Here is a 14,747-nt window from a genome sequence, read left to right as displayed (position 1 = left end):
TGCGTCGCGTTCGCGGCATGACAGCTGGCTACGTGGCTGTGCCTTGGCACACGCGTGCGAGGGCCCGAGTTCGCGTCGCGAGGCAGTGTGACGACCAGAGCGGAGCACGGCGCACGGCACTTCCGTGCCGGTCTCCGCTCGGGACGGTCAGATGCGCATCCGACGCCACCGCCGTTGCAGGGGCAGTTATGGCGCCGTGCGGTGCAGCACGGTCCAACACGAGGGAACGTGTGATCCACGACAAGTGGCGCGCGCGTTACACGGGAGGGCAAGGGCCGCGCGGCTCCCGAGGCGTCGCGCGCTTTGGCGCGTGGCGCGCGGTGGCTGTGCGCTACGTCATGTCACGAACACAATTTCTAATATACACCGGGGCACCTGCCCGCATTTTAGACCGTCGGCCAGGCCGACTGGTTGCTGCGCTATCTGCGCGAGACGTTGTTGTGGAGCACGTACTCCTTCATGCACAGACTCGAGCCGGCACAGCAGATGATGAGGACGACCGCCATGTAGAAGACCGCGTGGCACGAGTCCAGGTACGACTGGATCACAGAGTCACGAAGGTCCTCGGGAAGGTTGGCGACCTCATCGACCGAGTCCGACACACGACGGATGATCTCGGCCGCGTTCTCGCCCGTGATGCGCGCCGTAAGCTTGGCAGCGAGCACGTTCTGGAAGACGGCAGAGGCGACGGAGACGCCAACAGTGGAGCCAATGCCGCGGAAACCATATTGGATAGACGTTGTCACCGCCTGGTACTCGCGCGGTACGGCAGCAATGAGGCCAACAAGGGTAACAGTCAGGTACACGCCAAATCCAAAACCAGGGAACAGCATGTACGCCATAACCTGCAGCTGGGACGTCTCGCGGCCGACCGAGGCAATGAGAATAGCACCGATCGTGCTCGAGCACGAGGCAAGGATGATCATGCGGTAGTAGCGACCGGTGCTGCGCATAACGGCGCCACAGGCCAGAGATCCGGCCGCCGAAGCGACGAAGTGCGGGATCAGCGACGAGCCCGAGCGGGTGGGCGAGACCCCGCGGACAGACACGGAGTAGATCGCGATGTAGAAGATGTGCGCGTAGTACACCATGACCAGGAACCATGACGTGAACGACGAGCCGGCGACTGTGCGGTTCTTGAGCAGACGCAGAGGAATGACAGGCTCGGCGGCCACGTACAGCTCAACGTAGACAAATGCGCCGATGAAGAAGAACGAGATCACGAGCGGGGCAATGACCGAGAAACTCAGCCACGGCTGGTATGAGCCGCCGATCGAGACCGCGAACAAGAACAGCACGAGACCGCAGACCATGGTGAGCGAGCCCAGGAAGTCGATGCGCTTGAGCTTGTCTCCCGAGTCGGCAACGTGCTTCTTGGGCAGGTTCAGGTTGAAGTAGATGGCCGCGATTGACAGCAGAATGATCGGGCCCTGCGACAAGAACGTCCAACGCCAGCCGAATCTGTCGGTGATGATACCTCCGACGATACCGCCGAAAGCAGCACCGCTGCCGTAGAGAATGTTACCAATTCCCTGGAGCAAACCGCGCTGGCGGAGGGGGACAATGTCGGACAGAGTGATAGCGCTCATGGAGGTCAGACCGGCACCGCCAATGCCGGCAATGACGCGGGCAAAGACCAGGAACCAGATCGAGTTCGACAGGCCGCAAAGGACCGAGCCGACTCCGAACAGCACATTGGAGAACAACACGACGGGCTTACGGCCGAAAACGTCCGAGACCTTTCCGTACAGCGGCTGGACAGCAGCCTGGGCAATGAGGTAGCCCGTCGCGATCCACGACACGGACCGGAACTCGTGAAACTCTGAGGCAATGTGCGCGAGCAGCGTGGCCACGATAGTGCCGTCGAGAGCGGACAGGAACACTCCGACATAGAGCGAACAGAAGACGGTGACCAGAGCAGAGCGCGAAAGCTCCTCTTGGACGGCCGGAGGGTCACTCAGGTCGTTGAGGACCTCGGCAGCATCGGCGCCGCCGATCTTCTGCTCATCATCGAGGAGCTTGTGCTGGTCTTCGTCGAGCAGCGGAGTATCCTCCGAGACCGAGATAGTGTCGGCCTGCTGCAGCGGGTGCGTTGATTCTAATGTGTCGTCGTCGAGAGCCATTCTGTTCACCTTGCTGGTAGTCTGCGGCTTCGGAGCCCTATATAATTCTGAGCGCCGATAGAAGACCCACGGCGGAGACGGCTGACTCCGCGCGGTGCTAGCTTATCGCGTCGGCCATATGTGCATAGATACCTCCAAAACGCCTCGTCGGAGGACGCTACGCCGACAAAGACCACCAGAAGACAGCGCCAGAAGCCACTACGACCGACCTGCCACCCGACCAGACCACTACGGACGGGTACGGCGATTCCACGGCGCCAGAGCTCGCAGCTTTTGCCGGGAGTTTTGGACGATGCTTATCGGACCCGGCTAAGGCTTGATTTGGCACGCCAAGTTTAATGCAACGCTAAGAAACCCACAGTGGAGCACATCGTAGACTCTCGGATGAGTCCGAAGCTGCGAAAGGGCTTGAAAGGGTCCAGGTGTTGGGCGCCGGAGCCGACGAAGATGGGTCGCCGCTGTCTATCGCAAGTGGCCCAAGTGACAAATGGGCTGATCGGTTGCACACGACAGCTGGCGGTCTGCGGACCAACCGCCAGTCATCCAGGTACACCATTAGTCTCCAGATGACCATCCGCCGGTGAAGCCTTGGGTTGGTGACTCACTCCGCGGCCGTTGGACCGGTTGGCGTTCTGGTGGGCTACTCCAACGCCACAACGGAAATGCCGAGAGCTGGAGCGGGTGCTCCGGTAGCCGGCGGGACCCGAACAACTGCGCCAGGTCGCGGTAACTCTGACGCGATGGCGGCCATGGCCAGCGAGGCCTGGGGTGTTTGGTGCGGCGACGCAGTTGTGCGGCTCAAAAGGGCAGAGAGGGGCGGCTGGTCTCACGTGCGTAGTGAGCCGCACGTGGTGCGGCTGAAATTAAATCATATCTAGCCGCGCAGCGTGCGGCGCTGCGACCTAATGGGCTGGGCAGCGGAACCGGAGTCGGCAGCCGCCGCGGGCGCGTTCCGGCCGATGGCCAGCCGGGTGGGCGAGCGAGCAATGCGGAGGAAATCACCTGACCCTGGCTGGCGAGCCGCACATCCTGCGGCTGATCAGTGCGCCGCACTCCGCGCGGCGCTAGCAGCTCCGCCACGGCACTAGCCGCAAGCGGCGCCACGCAACACTCTGCACCGCCAGCTTTGTGGCAAGCCCAGGCCCTGAGCAGTTGCGCGTCGCGATCGCCGCGGCGCCACGCCTGCGTCACGCTCGGCGGCTAAGACCACAGCCCGGCCGCGTGTCGCAGTGCCGAGCCCGCCGTGACGCTATCACGGCGAATGTGCCGCGGCAGGGCCGGCCCAGCCCAACGGTATGCACCACAGGCGGCCTGCAACGCGAGTAGGCCGGCAGCGGCAGGCCGGCGGTGGTCCGCGGTGTCGGCGCAAGGCGCCGGTCCCTGCCGGCTGTTGTTTTGTTTGTTTCGCACCTGGCGCGCTAAACGCCAGCGCAGTCGCTAGAGCAAATCGGGCAGGAGCGGAGGCAGTGTATTGCACAATAACGCCCAGTCTTGGCCAGGTTCCAGGAACATGCGGCCGCCAGATCCGCCAAGTGCCCCCAAATGCCGAGCGGGCGCAAGCCGGCATATCCACCCCAGTCGGGCGTGGCCGCCTGTCCGGCGGGTATTGCCAAGGCTCTCTCTGCAACGACGCCGAGAGACGGCCCCTGGCCCCCTACCCGGCAGACCGGGCCAGCCGCACGAGGGCGGCCCTCGAGGCTTTGGCGGCCGTGGAAACATACCCTTGGCAATCTACGCCGTCATACCGCGCCGCGCACTCCGCGCGGACAGTTGCCAGGGCGGAAATGACGTGGCGCGCTAGGGCCAGATTCGGCTTTACCCTGCCGCTTTTTACCCAGACGCCAGGTCCTAGCACCCGCCGAGCCACGCGTGCCGAGGATCACTAGCCTGTTCGAGAAGTAACGACAACCGTCTAATGTCCCCTTTTCTAAATATACACCACTATGCAGGAAATGCACATGGGCTAGCCTTGATGGGCATAGCCAGAACGTGTCTCCAGGTCTCAGATTTTAAAATGTGCGGGCGTTTACCAGTTTTGCCCGAATGGGTGCGCTCGCCAGGAACTCTAATTCTCCGGCCGAGATCTTGCTTCTGGGCGAGGTCACGATAAATAAAAGCGCGGGCGGCCGAAGAACGAGCAGTTGTACCAGGAATTTTTAAAATTGCGAGTGCAACGCAATCCCAGGGCGTCTACGCACAAGCATCACTTGTGGATCGTGTGATCGATCAAGCATACAGCGGGCCGTATCGGCGCACAACAAACCAGTCACGGTGACAGCCAGCCTGTTGGTGACAGCCGCGGGAGCAAGGGCCGACGTTTGAACGCCGGCGAACAGACAGGAGAAAGAATGATGGGAGTTCGGTGGCTGGTGGCCGTGGCTGTAGCCATGGCCGCGCATGTCCAGGCGGTCTCGCTGGACGTGTATGACCAGGGTAAGTGGCCGGGCGGGGTCTGGCTGACGGCAGCGTCGATCAAAGCGGCGGCCGCGACAGTGGCGTCGGGTCTGATGAACTACTACCACGGCAACGAGTCGGGCTACACGCCAGGCGTGTTCACCGGAGGCTACTACTGGTGGGAGAGTGGTGCGGCCTGGGGCGTAAGTGGTGGAATCGATGGGTGCTGACCGGCAGAGCATGATTGATTACTGGTACTACACCGGTGACGACACCTGGAACGACCTGTGCAAGCAGGGCATGCTGTTCCAAGTCGGCGAGAACGACAACTACGAGCCGGCGAACCAAACGCTGTCGCTTGGCAACGACGACCAGGGCTTTTGGGGCATTTCGGCCATGGAGGCCGCCGAGCGCAACTTCACCAACCCCGACTCGGACGACCCGCAGTGGTTGGCGTTGGCGCAGGCCGTGTTCAACTCGATCGCGCTTGTGTGGGACACGAACTACTGCGGCGGCGGCGTGCGTTGGCAAAAGTTTACGTTCAACAACGGCTACGACTACAAGAACTCGATCTCAAACGGTGTCCTGTTTCAGCTGGGCGCTCGCCTGGCACGGTACACGGGCAACGACTCGTACGCGGACTGGGCGAACAAGGTGTGGGACTGGATGTCGGACGAGAATCTGTACAACCAGACATACTCGTTTGTCTACGACGGCGCCTACGTGACCGACAACTGCTCGGCCGTGAACCAGGTCCAGTGGACGTACAACGCGGGTGTGATGATGGCCGGTGCGGCGTACATGTACAACTACACTGTCGAGACGAACGGCACGACGGACTCGGCCGAGGCGCAGCTGTGGAAGTCGCGGCTGGACGGCTTTGTGAGCTCGCTCTCGATCTTTTTCTTCAACAAGGTCATGTACGAGCCGGCATGCGAGCCGTCGGGCAGCTGCAACACAGACGAGCGATCGTTCAAGGCGTACCTGTCGCGCTGGATCGGCGCGACTATGCAGCTGGCCGACTATACGAGGGACACGTTGTACCCGTATATCGCCACGTCGGCGGCCGCGGCCGCGCAGACGTGCGTTGGCGGCTCGGACGGTGTGACCTGCGGCTTCACGTGGCTGCAGAGCGGGTGGGACGGCAACTACGGTCTCGGCGAGCAGATGTGCGCGCTTGAAGTCATCCAGGCGCTGCTGGTGAACGCGACGGCGTCGCCGTATACGGAGACGACGGGCGGAACGTCTCCGGGCGACGCTGCAGCTGGTACGTCGGGTTCGACGTCTTCGTCCAAGAAGTCGTCGACGACGACGCGCAAAGACAAGATCGAGGCTTCGATCATCACGGCCGTGGTCGTGCTGTTCCTGTCGGTGCTGGCGGTGTGGCTGGTGCTGGAGGACCGGTCGCCGGAGGAGAAGCTGCAGGCGCGGCGCCGTGGATGGCTGCGTGTGAGCGCATGATTATGGAGGCGTTTGGCAGGCACGCTTTATTTTGATGGGGCCGTCTATGTACGATCAGGGACAATGTGTGGACGAGGGTGCCTTAGCATGTAGAATAAATGTACATATTTACATACTGGCGCCGCACAGTGTGCGGCGGGCGCGCCGCAGGGGGCGGTGCAGCCATGAGGCTCGTAGGTGAGCCGCAATTTGTGCGGCGCAGTGAGCCGCATGTAGTGCGGCGCGTCGACGCTCTGAGCCGCACGTCGTGCGGCGCGTTGACGCGTTGAGCCGCATGTCGTGCGGCGCGCGGCGCGGCCAGAAGTCAGTCACCGGGGCTCAAGCCTCGGCCCCCGCCGAGCGTCCGCTGTCCGTCCGCCATCCGTGTTCGCAATCAGCGCCAGCGCTGCAAGAGAGATCAGCCGGGCAGGCCGTGGCCTGACTTGAACGGCTGATCGACCTCGTCTAGGCTAAGCGGAAACTTAGATAAGCGTCATCGGCTGTATCGTCGGGAGTTACAAATGGTGCCCTGCGATCCGGTCGAGAACGAGTGGAGACCCAACTCTGCAGAAAACGAGCGAGTCTATCGACAAGCAGACACACGAGAAGGCGATTGACAATGTCTGTCGTGAAACTCCCCGAGAAGATGTGAGTTCGCCGAGGAAGTGCGCTGACAGCAGTTCGTTCACGCCGAGCCAGCTGCAGGCAGTGGCCGCCCAGGTCGGCGTGACAGTGCCGGCAGCGGACGTGACAGCGTACTGCACGCTGCTGAGTGGTCTCGAGGAGGCTGCCGAGCTCATCGAGGCCCAGGAGGACTATGTGCCGAAACTGGACCTGCACCGGTTTCCGCGCGAAAGCATTCACCGGCCGACGGCCGAGGAGAACCTGGCGGACTTCAACGGCTGGGCATACCGGGTGACAGTAAAGTCGACATCCGCGGAGGACGCGGCCGGTCCGCTGGCTGGCAAGACGCTGGCGATCAAGGACAACGTCAACATCGGCGGAGTTCCGTCGATGCTCGGCACGGACGTGTTTCCAGAGCCGTACGTGCCCGTGTACGACGCCACGATCGTGAGCCGGATCCTGGCGGCTGGCGGCACGATCGTCGGCAAGGCCGCATGCGAGAACTTCTCGATGTCGCCGACGTCGTTCACGAACGCGCACGCGAATGTGCAGCACCCAATGGCGCCGGGCCACAACGCCGGCGGCTCGTCGAGCGGTTCGGCTGCGCTGCTATGCGGCAAGCGCGTCGACCTGGCCATTGGTGGCGACCAGGGTGGATCGATCCGTGTGCCGGCCGCGTACTGCGGTCTGGTCGGCCTCAAGCCAACGTTTGGTCTCGTCCCGTACACCGGAATCGCCTCGCTGGCGGCCATTGTGGACCACGCGGGCCCGATGTCGCACACTGTGCTGGACAACGCGCTGCTGCTGGGCGTCATTGCCGGCCAGGACGGCCTCGACGACCGCCAGCTGTACGCGCCCGCGCCCGGAAAGATCGACTACGTGGCCGAGCTGGCCCAGTACGCTGAGTCGCCCAAGAGCGCGGTCGCCGGCATGAAGATCGGCATCCTTGTCGAGGGCTTTGAGATGGGCGGCGTCGACCCCGAGCTCGCCCTGAAGGTGCGCACGGCAGCCGACATGTTCCGTGCGCTTGGCGCCGAGGTCGTGGAGGTTTCAGTGCCGATGCACGCGCTTGGCCCGGCGATCTGGACGGTTGCGACGCGCCAGGGCATCGCTGAGCACGGCCTGTTCGCGTCGAACCCGCTGCGGTTCGGTGTCCACGATGCCCCGCTCAATAAGGAGCTCTACAAGTGGAACCAGGACAAGTTTGAGAGCCTGCAGCTGCACAACCCGGCGGCCACGAACGCCATGCTTGGCGGCCTGCACATCAAGGAGGCATACCCGGGCCTGACGGACAAGGCCATCAACCTGGGCCGCAAGCTGAAGGACACGTACGAGGCCGTGTTCCGCGACCAGGGCTTTGACGTTCTGATCACGCCGTGCGCGCCGTTTGTGTCCAACATGACGTCACAGCCCACGGACGACATCCTGACCAAAATGAGCAAGGCTATTGGCACGACCCAGAACACGGCCCCGTTCAACATCTCGGGCCACCCGGCGCTGAGTCTGCCGGTGGGCATGCTGCCGTCGGCGAGTGCGCCGGAGATCAAGCTGCCGATTGGCATGCAGATGGTCGCCGCGCACTTCAACGAGATCGCGCTGTACCGGGCCGCGTACGCTTGGGAGCAGACGTTTGACTGGCACGCGTTGTGAGCGCCGCACGGCGTGCGGCTCAAGTGCCTGCCCGCTGGCAGGCGTCGCCGGGCGTGCACCGCCACGGGCGCCTCCGAAGGGTGGCTGCCACGCCGGCGGGGTACGAGCCGCACGCTGTGCGGCGCTTCCCGCGGGCAGCCACCCCGAAGGCGTCGTGGCGGTGCACGCCACAGGCGAGCCCCTGCGGGGGTGTCATGCGCCGCACAGTGTGCGGCTTCCGAGCCGCACCCCGCGCGGCTCGTACAGCTAGACTGACTGTGTATTGTCTATTCACATTTTCAAGCGCGCCTCGAGCTCCTCGACGTTGCCGCCCGGCAGGTCGTCCTTGATGGTCTCGACGCCGACCAGATACGCAAACTCCTTGGTATCCCAGTAGCCCGAGTGCGCCGTCAGGATGGAGATGTACTGGTTCTCGAGGGCGCCGGTGGGCTGGATGACGTAATCGAGCTGGCCGTTCGAGTTGAGCATGTAGAACCGGTTCTTGACGATCTGCTCGTACACGGCGTCGACCGGCCGCGGCCGTCGCGGCTGCTCCGGCGACGACGAGCGTGACCGGCCCGACAGGTACGACGACATGGACGAGCGTTTCTTGACGCGCTCGGCGGTCGGCGTCCGGGAGGGCCGCGGCTCTGGTTCGCGTGCTTCCGTGTGGTGGCGGCCCTTGTGATGGCTGACGACGCGGGCCAGCGCCTGGTCCTGGGCCTGGTTGGACACCTCGGTCGCGCGGTTGATGACGGCCTGTTTGACGTCCTCGGCCCGGCGGACGACGCGTTTGCCGGCGTTGTTGCCGCCGATGGAGAACGTGGCCGCCATGGACGAGATGAACGAGGGCCCCGACGGCACGTTGATGAGCGCGCGCTGGATCCGAGCCGCGTAGTCCGCGTCCACGCACGGGTTGAGCCGGTACGCGATGGGGTCAGACGTGTGGATCACGTTGTAGACGTTTTCGGCGGCAATGCAGCCGTACACGCCGCCGTGGTCGATCGAGATGTTGGAGGTGTCGATCTGGTCGCCGTTGGCGAGGCCGTTCATCTTGGCGATCATGTCGCGCTTGCGCCGGCTCGTGCGCGGGATCAGGTTCGTCCGGTTGAGGAGCAGAAAGAAGCCGGCCGGCGAGCCCGCCAAAAACAGGTTCTTGGTCTGGAACTCGAGGTGCAGCTCGGCCTCCTCGGACAGCGTGTCGGACTGCGAGAACAGCGGCGGCGGCACCGTCGGCTGCCGCGACAGAATGTCGACGGCGATGACCGAGCCTAGACTGTGGCCGATCACCGAGACCTTGCCGTTGCGATCAAAGCCAGGGTTGTTGCGGCACCACAGCCGGTACAGTCTGTTGGCCTCGGCCACGACCGCGTGGAGCACGCGCGGCCGGTGTTTCGACAGGTAGTACGGGATGTCGAGGAGCACGTCCGAGATCAAGTTGCGCACCGTCGGAATCGTGTTGGGAGTGATGTCATCGAGCGTGTACGCGTGGCGGACGGGAACGCTGCCGTCGTCGGCCATGGTGGTGTCGTCGTAGTCAAAGTTGATCTTGCGGCGCCAGTTGACGGGCAGCACGGCGGTCGTGCACTTGGGCGCGGCGCCGGCGCCGGCAGCCGTGCGCTCGGCCACGAAGTTGGCCTGTTGCTTCGCCATCTGGACCCGAAACGTGTTGATCGCGTACGTGAAGTCGAACGTCTCGACGCGCTCTGACAGCTTCTGGCCGATGCCGTGGACGACCAGCACGAGGTGGTTGACCTGTGCGCCGACGCCGGGGCCGGACGTGTTCAGGTACTGCTTCCAGAGGTCGTAGTCAAAGCCACGGCGGAGAAGGCCGTCGACATGGCTCTCTGGCAGCTTGGTCGACACCGATCCGTTCTCGATGTTGATCTCGGTCGGCAGCGCGTCCATGACGGTCGCAACCTCGGCCGAGAACTTGCGTTTCTTGAACAGCGCGGCCATGGCCGTCGACGAGTTGTTGAGGACTGTGTCCGAGATCATGATCGCGTACGCCAGCGACCTGTTCTGGTTGCTGTCGGCAAACGTGGCATCGCCATAGGTTATCGGCCGCTGGTACTCGTCGAACGAGTACTTGCGGTTGATCTGGTGGCGGTTGTGGATGTAGCTCAGGTTGGTCGCGTGGTGGCGGTCGGCCGGTTTCCTGTTATAGACGGGCCAGAAGATGACGTTGCCGCCAGGGACGGGCACCTTGAGCTTGCTCTCGGCGTCCTTGCCGATCTGCTTGACGCTGTTGAGTTCGGCGATGTACGTTTCGGACCACGGTTTGACGCCGAGATAGGCTTTTTCGAGCTGGTCGACGAGATACGTGTCGATGATCGGCGCCGACGGCACCACGACCACGTCGTCATCGTCGACAGGCGTTCCCAGCGGACAAATGCGCTTGCGGGTGACGGTCGTGAACCACGTCGCACGCACGACGTGCGCTGTGTCGTGCATCGGGTTCCAGTAGACGGGGATGAGTTTGGCGGTCGAGACCGTCTTGGTCGAGTTGAACGCGGTCGAGCCCGACATGGACGACGAGAAGCTGCGCCGCGACGACCGCGACGTCTGCCGCTCGAGCGTCTCGCCGATCAGGCCGTTGACGTTGTTGACAACAGGCGTGGACGAGCGCTCGCGGCGATGGCGCTTCGGACTGAGCTCTGGCGATTCTGGCTTGGGCGGCAGATCTGTGTTCGGCAACGACGACGAAAGCGGCGTCAGCGGCACCGGCGACGACGAACCGGACGCCGAGTGCGACGGCCGCCGGGGCTTGCGCTCTATTTCCTCGTCCTCCTCGTCCTCCGGCGGCGTGAACTTGACCGCATATAGCCGAGAAAGACCGACGATGACGTTGACGTCGGCGCGCGCGGACGGGTCCTTGGTCGAGCTGCCTCGACGAGGTGCCGGGCCGGTGCCCTGGGGGCCCGTCCGGCGGGGATTATGCAGTGCCTGCCAGGTGGCTTCGAGCCGGGCGTTGTCATCCGGCGAGAACGGCTGCCAGTTGGTCTCCTTCTCGATCGGTACGGTCGACGCAGCCGGCACGGACGGGTGCGGCAGCGGCGCCGACGGATCGTCCAGCGGCGCGGTAGCGTTGTGGAAGAACCAGGCAAACGGCGGCATGGCGGCAGAGTGTGGTTGGCGGAGGGCCGATTTTTATTGCCGCAGTCGGCGGCGGATGCGAGGCGGGTCAGCGACGGGTTCGCGCAGACGTCAGAGCCGGTGGCAAGCGGTCGGCGACCGTTTGCAGAGAGCTTGAGCAGCGGCCGGTCGGGGCCTGCGGTCGATCGGACGGGATAGCAAGCGGAAGAAAGAACAGGACCCGCTTCGCTGCGGGCAGGCCGGGTCAGGGCTCTGAGCTCTTTTGGTGACCTAGGCGGTTCTGCAGTGCTCACAGACGTCGACGGGCATCAAAAAGAGCAGCAGACACGCTGCGGCTTTAGCGGAGGGCGATCTGCAGTGCTGAACATGCGTCAGACGTTAGTCCGTCTGTGAGCGTGTCGGCCAGCAAAGTTGGGAGTATCGGGGAACGTGACATCATGTCACGTGCCAAGCGCATACGCACCAGTGGCTGTGACGCGTGTGCCAACGGGCGAGCCGCACGAGATGCGGCTCACGCGCAGGCGGGGTCGCTCGGGCGCGTGATTGGCGGGGCGCGTTTGCTGAGCTGCGCTGGCACCGCGCATCACGCGCGGCAAAGACGCGTGGGAGAGCCCAGTGCGGAGTCGATCGGGGCGGCAAGAGACGCCGGGCGCGGCGGCACGGCACGATGCACAGCAGACCGGTGCGGGGCGGACGAGCTGCGTTCACCGCGCCGAGCCGTATGCGCCGCACGCGCCGCACGCGTCACCTGCAGCAACATGCATGCGTCACGCGCACGGACCGCCGCACTACATGCGGCTCAAATTCATACTCTCATCCATTATTGACTAGCCTACATGACTGAGATGGAGCCGCCGACCTGCTTGACGCCCTCCGGGCGCTTGCCGAGCAGCGCCAGAGGCACGATACCCGACACGTGCATGTCCGGACCGTAGATCTCCATCGGCAGGTTGAGCTCCTCGCCGCACGACTTGAGCAGACGCAGACCCTCCTGCCAGTTCGGACCACCACGACGCACAAACATGCGCACCTTGTGGGCGTGCAGCTGCGACTGGTAAGCCTTGAACGCGCGGATGATGCCCTTGAACGTCGAGCCGACCTGGGTGAAGTTGGCAATTCCGCCGCCGATGAACAGCGTCTTGCCCTCGGCCGTCGGCGCGTTGCGGGTCATCAGGTCGAGCACAGTCTTGGCGTACTCAAACGTCTGGGTCTCGGTCGGCGCGCCCGAGTACTCGCCGTAGTTAGCGATCTCGTTGGCGTAGCCAGCCGAGGCAATGGCGTCGGCATAGACGACCGAGGCACCACCGCCAGCGACAAGCGTCCAGACCTTGCCAGCAGGGTTCAGGACAGTCAGCTTCAGCGACGCACCGGTCTTCGCGTCAAGCTCGGCAATGTAGGCCTCTTCCGGAGACAGCTCACGGCCGAACGGCGCAGGGAAGACCATGGGCGGGCCGGCGTCGATGTTGGTCTTGCCGGTGCCGACCTGGACGGCCATGCCAAGCGCAGCAGGCGAGCGAGCGATGGCCCACTTGGCACCGCACTCGAACTCAGCCGTCTGGTCGAGCTTGGCCGCCAAGTCGAGGTAGTGCACCGACACGGTGCCGTCAGCCTCGGGGATAACGACCAGCGGGTTGATCTCGAGGTATGTGAACTGGCACTCGACGTAGACCGCGTAGAGACGGTTGATGAAGTCAACCAGGGTGGCGTGCTGTGCCTGGGGAACCTTGGACAGCAGCGCGCTGGCGATCTCGGCGTTGCTGGGGTACTCACGGTCGAGGTCGACCGGGATAAGCAGCTTAGACGCCTTGGCGTCGACGTCGCCGACGTCGACTCCACCCTCGTGGTAGAACAGGATGTTGTCGCCCTCGCGGACCGAGTTGATGTTAATGTAGTACTCGGTGTCCTGCGCGTGCGGCACAAACGGCTCAACCAGGAACGTGCGCAGGACGCCGGGGATACCCTCGACTGTGATCTCCTTGGCAGCGCGCTCCGCAACCCAGGCCTTGGCCTGCTCCCAGGTCACATTGAGCGAGAGCAGACCGCTCTTGCCACGGCGCTTGATAAGCTGGTCAGGCTTAGCCACAAACTTGGCGCCCGGCGCGAGCAGCCACGGGTACGTAGCCTCGGCCGACTGCAGCACAAGCTGAACGGCGTCCGGCGACGACGACGGGAAGGTCAGAGTCGCCAGATGCGGCGGCTGGGCGGCCAGCGCAGTAGAGGTGCCATCCTTGCTGAAGACGGTAGCCCGGGGCAGGAAGTACGACAGGACGGCCTTGCCGTCGGCCTCGTGGATCGATTTCGCAGACATTTCAGTTCTGCGGTCAGTGCTGTGCGCATTGCGGGCGCGGAGCCAATCCGCGTCAGACTCACCAATTACACAGACGCAGTCAGCCGGAACACGGCAGAGTGGAACCTAGGTGTATGGGAAGGCCGGTGGAGGCTGATGTTTGTTATATAGAATTTTTCTTGCGGACGGTGATGCGGACCGGCGCAGCACGTCCGTGAGTATCACGTGACCCGTCTAGCCCTAGCTCTGCCGCGCCGCGCCTGACCACATGCAGCGCACCGGCACGCGGGCTCGGAACCGCACGATAATCTGCGGCCGGCCGTGAACTACGTGGCCGCCGTGTCGGGAAAGGCGCCGGGTCGCGTCGTCGGCACATGCTGGCCGGCGTGGCCTGCACCACCAAACACCCCCGCGCACACCCCCGCCGATCTGCCCAGCAACCACTCAGCAAAGACCCATCAAAACACGCGCCCAAGCGGGCGGTGCGGCCGCACGCTCGTTTTCGGTATCAGGGGAGCGCCGCGTGCGGGGTGTTGCGTAAAAAGGAGAATGGTGTCCCCAACAGTCCGGCCAGCGTCGGGCCGCAGCGGCTGCCACGGGCTCGGGTGCCGGCGTCGGCCAGACAACCGAGCGCGGCGACTAGCGCGCACCGCCACAGAGCGCGGAACGCTGTAGTGCCTGCGGTAGGGCGATCGAGTCGGTTTAGCTCAATCGTCTCGGGTTAGATTACCCTTTAGCGCAATACGCATGTCTCACCCGGCAGGGCGGGCCGCGCCCTGGCCACTGGCCGCTCTGGCCGGGCCGGGCCGAAAACGGCAGGCGTAGGACGACTAGGGGGGTGCCAGACCGGCCGGCAGCAGCCGCACCGCCACAGTAGTTCCGGTTCCGCAACCTTAAGCCGAGACGCGGGATTCGGCCCGCTGTGGCTGGAGGGGTGGGTGGCGCCACGGCCGCCAGCAAGCCGCGTGCCGTCACGGTCGGTGACCAGCGCAGCGCCACAGACACGGGCGGTCGTGAAGCGCGGTCCCACGCGCGGCATCGCGCGGGGGTCACCGCGAGCCGCCGCCGTGGCCTCAGTGCGGACGGTGGCAACCGCCGATCGGCGGCGTCAGTTGTAGCCGGGCCGGTGACACCGACGCACGGGCTGTGGCTTA

General features: G+C 64.2%; 5 protein-coding genes across 5 annotated transcripts; 2 read left to right on the top strand and 3 right to left on the bottom strand.

The window, feature by feature from the left end:
- Nucleotides 1-419: 419 nt before the first annotated feature.
- V1510DRAFT_425628 (major facilitator superfamily domain-containing protein) lies at nt 420-2,123 on the bottom strand (the record flags this gene model as incomplete). Its single annotated transcript, XM_066935137.1, has 2 exons — nt 420-2,018; nt 2,061-2,123. 2 exons carry the CDS (start codon nt 2,121-2,123, stop codon nt 420-422), a joined length of 1,662 nt encoding a protein of 553 aa, XP_066789988.1.
- Nucleotides 2,124-4,510: 2,387 nt separating this feature from the next.
- V1510DRAFT_362898 (glycosyl hydrolase family 76-domain-containing protein) lies at nt 4,511-5,978 on the top strand (the record flags this gene model as incomplete). The annotated part of the gene is made up of 2 exons (XM_066931107.1): nt 4,511-4,720; nt 4,755-5,978. 2 exons carry the CDS (start codon nt 4,511-4,513, stop codon nt 5,976-5,978), a joined length of 1,434 nt encoding a protein of 477 aa, XP_066789987.1.
- Nucleotides 5,979-6,415: 437 nt separating this feature from the next.
- V1510DRAFT_414554 (amidase signature enzyme) lies at nt 6,416-8,331 on the top strand. The gene is made up of 2 exons (XM_066933449.1): nt 6,416-6,605; nt 6,638-8,331. The coding sequence occupies exons 1-2, from the start codon at nt 6,577-6,579 to the stop codon at nt 8,229-8,231; spliced, it is 1,623 nt and encodes a 540-aa protein (XP_066789986.1). The 5' UTR covers nt 6,416-6,576; the 3' UTR covers nt 8,232-8,331.
- Nucleotides 8,332-8,474: 143 nt separating this feature from the next.
- Nucleotides 8,475-11,722, bottom strand: V1510DRAFT_414551 (DDHD domain-containing protein). Its single transcript, XM_066933448.1, has one exon. It carries the CDS (start codon nt 11,325-11,327, stop codon nt 8,502-8,504), a length of 2,826 nt encoding a protein of 941 aa, XP_066789985.1. The 5' UTR covers nt 11,328-11,722; the 3' UTR covers nt 8,475-8,501.
- Nucleotides 11,723-12,110: 388 nt separating this feature from the next.
- On the bottom strand, nt 12,111-13,797 carry V1510DRAFT_376197 (uncharacterized protein). The gene is made up of 2 exons (XM_066931559.1): nt 13,677-13,797; nt 12,111-13,621 (listed from the first exon to the last, which is right to left on the bottom strand). The coding sequence occupies exon 2, from the start codon at nt 13,612-13,614 to the stop codon at nt 12,139-12,141; it is 1,476 nt and encodes a 491-aa protein (XP_066789984.1). The 5' UTR covers nt 13,615-13,621; nt 13,677-13,797; the 3' UTR covers nt 12,111-12,138.
- Between the last annotated feature and the right edge of the window lie 950 nt (nt 13,798-14,747).

Source organism: Dipodascopsis tothii (assembly GCF_038497935.1).
Source record: "Dipodascopsis tothii strain CBS 759.85 unplaced genomic scaffold V1510scaffold_9, whole genome shotgun sequence".
Classification (NCBI taxonomy): Eukaryota; Fungi; Ascomycota; class Lipomycetes; order Lipomycetales; family Lipomycetaceae; genus Neoaidaea; species Neoaidaea tothii.
The sequence above is the reverse complement of the archived record's forward strand: the minus strand, read 5'-3'. Positions and strand labels throughout refer to the sequence as shown.

Coding starts and splice junctions, on each gene's coding strand:
- V1510DRAFT_414554 (XM_066933449.1), top strand. CDS start 6,577: ATGTCTGTCGTGAAACTCCCCGAGAAGAT. Junction 6,606..6,637: donor GTGAAACTCCCCGAGAAGAT/GTGAGTTCGCCG, acceptor CGCTGACAGCAG/TTCGTTCACGCCGAGCCAGC.
- V1510DRAFT_414551 (XM_066933448.1), bottom strand. CDS start 11,327: ATGCCGCCGTTTGCCTGGTTCTTCCACAACGCTACCGCGCCGCTGGAC.
- V1510DRAFT_376197 (XM_066931559.1), bottom strand. CDS start 13,614: ATGTCTGCGAAATCGATCCACGAGGCCGACGGCAAGGCCGTCCTGTCG.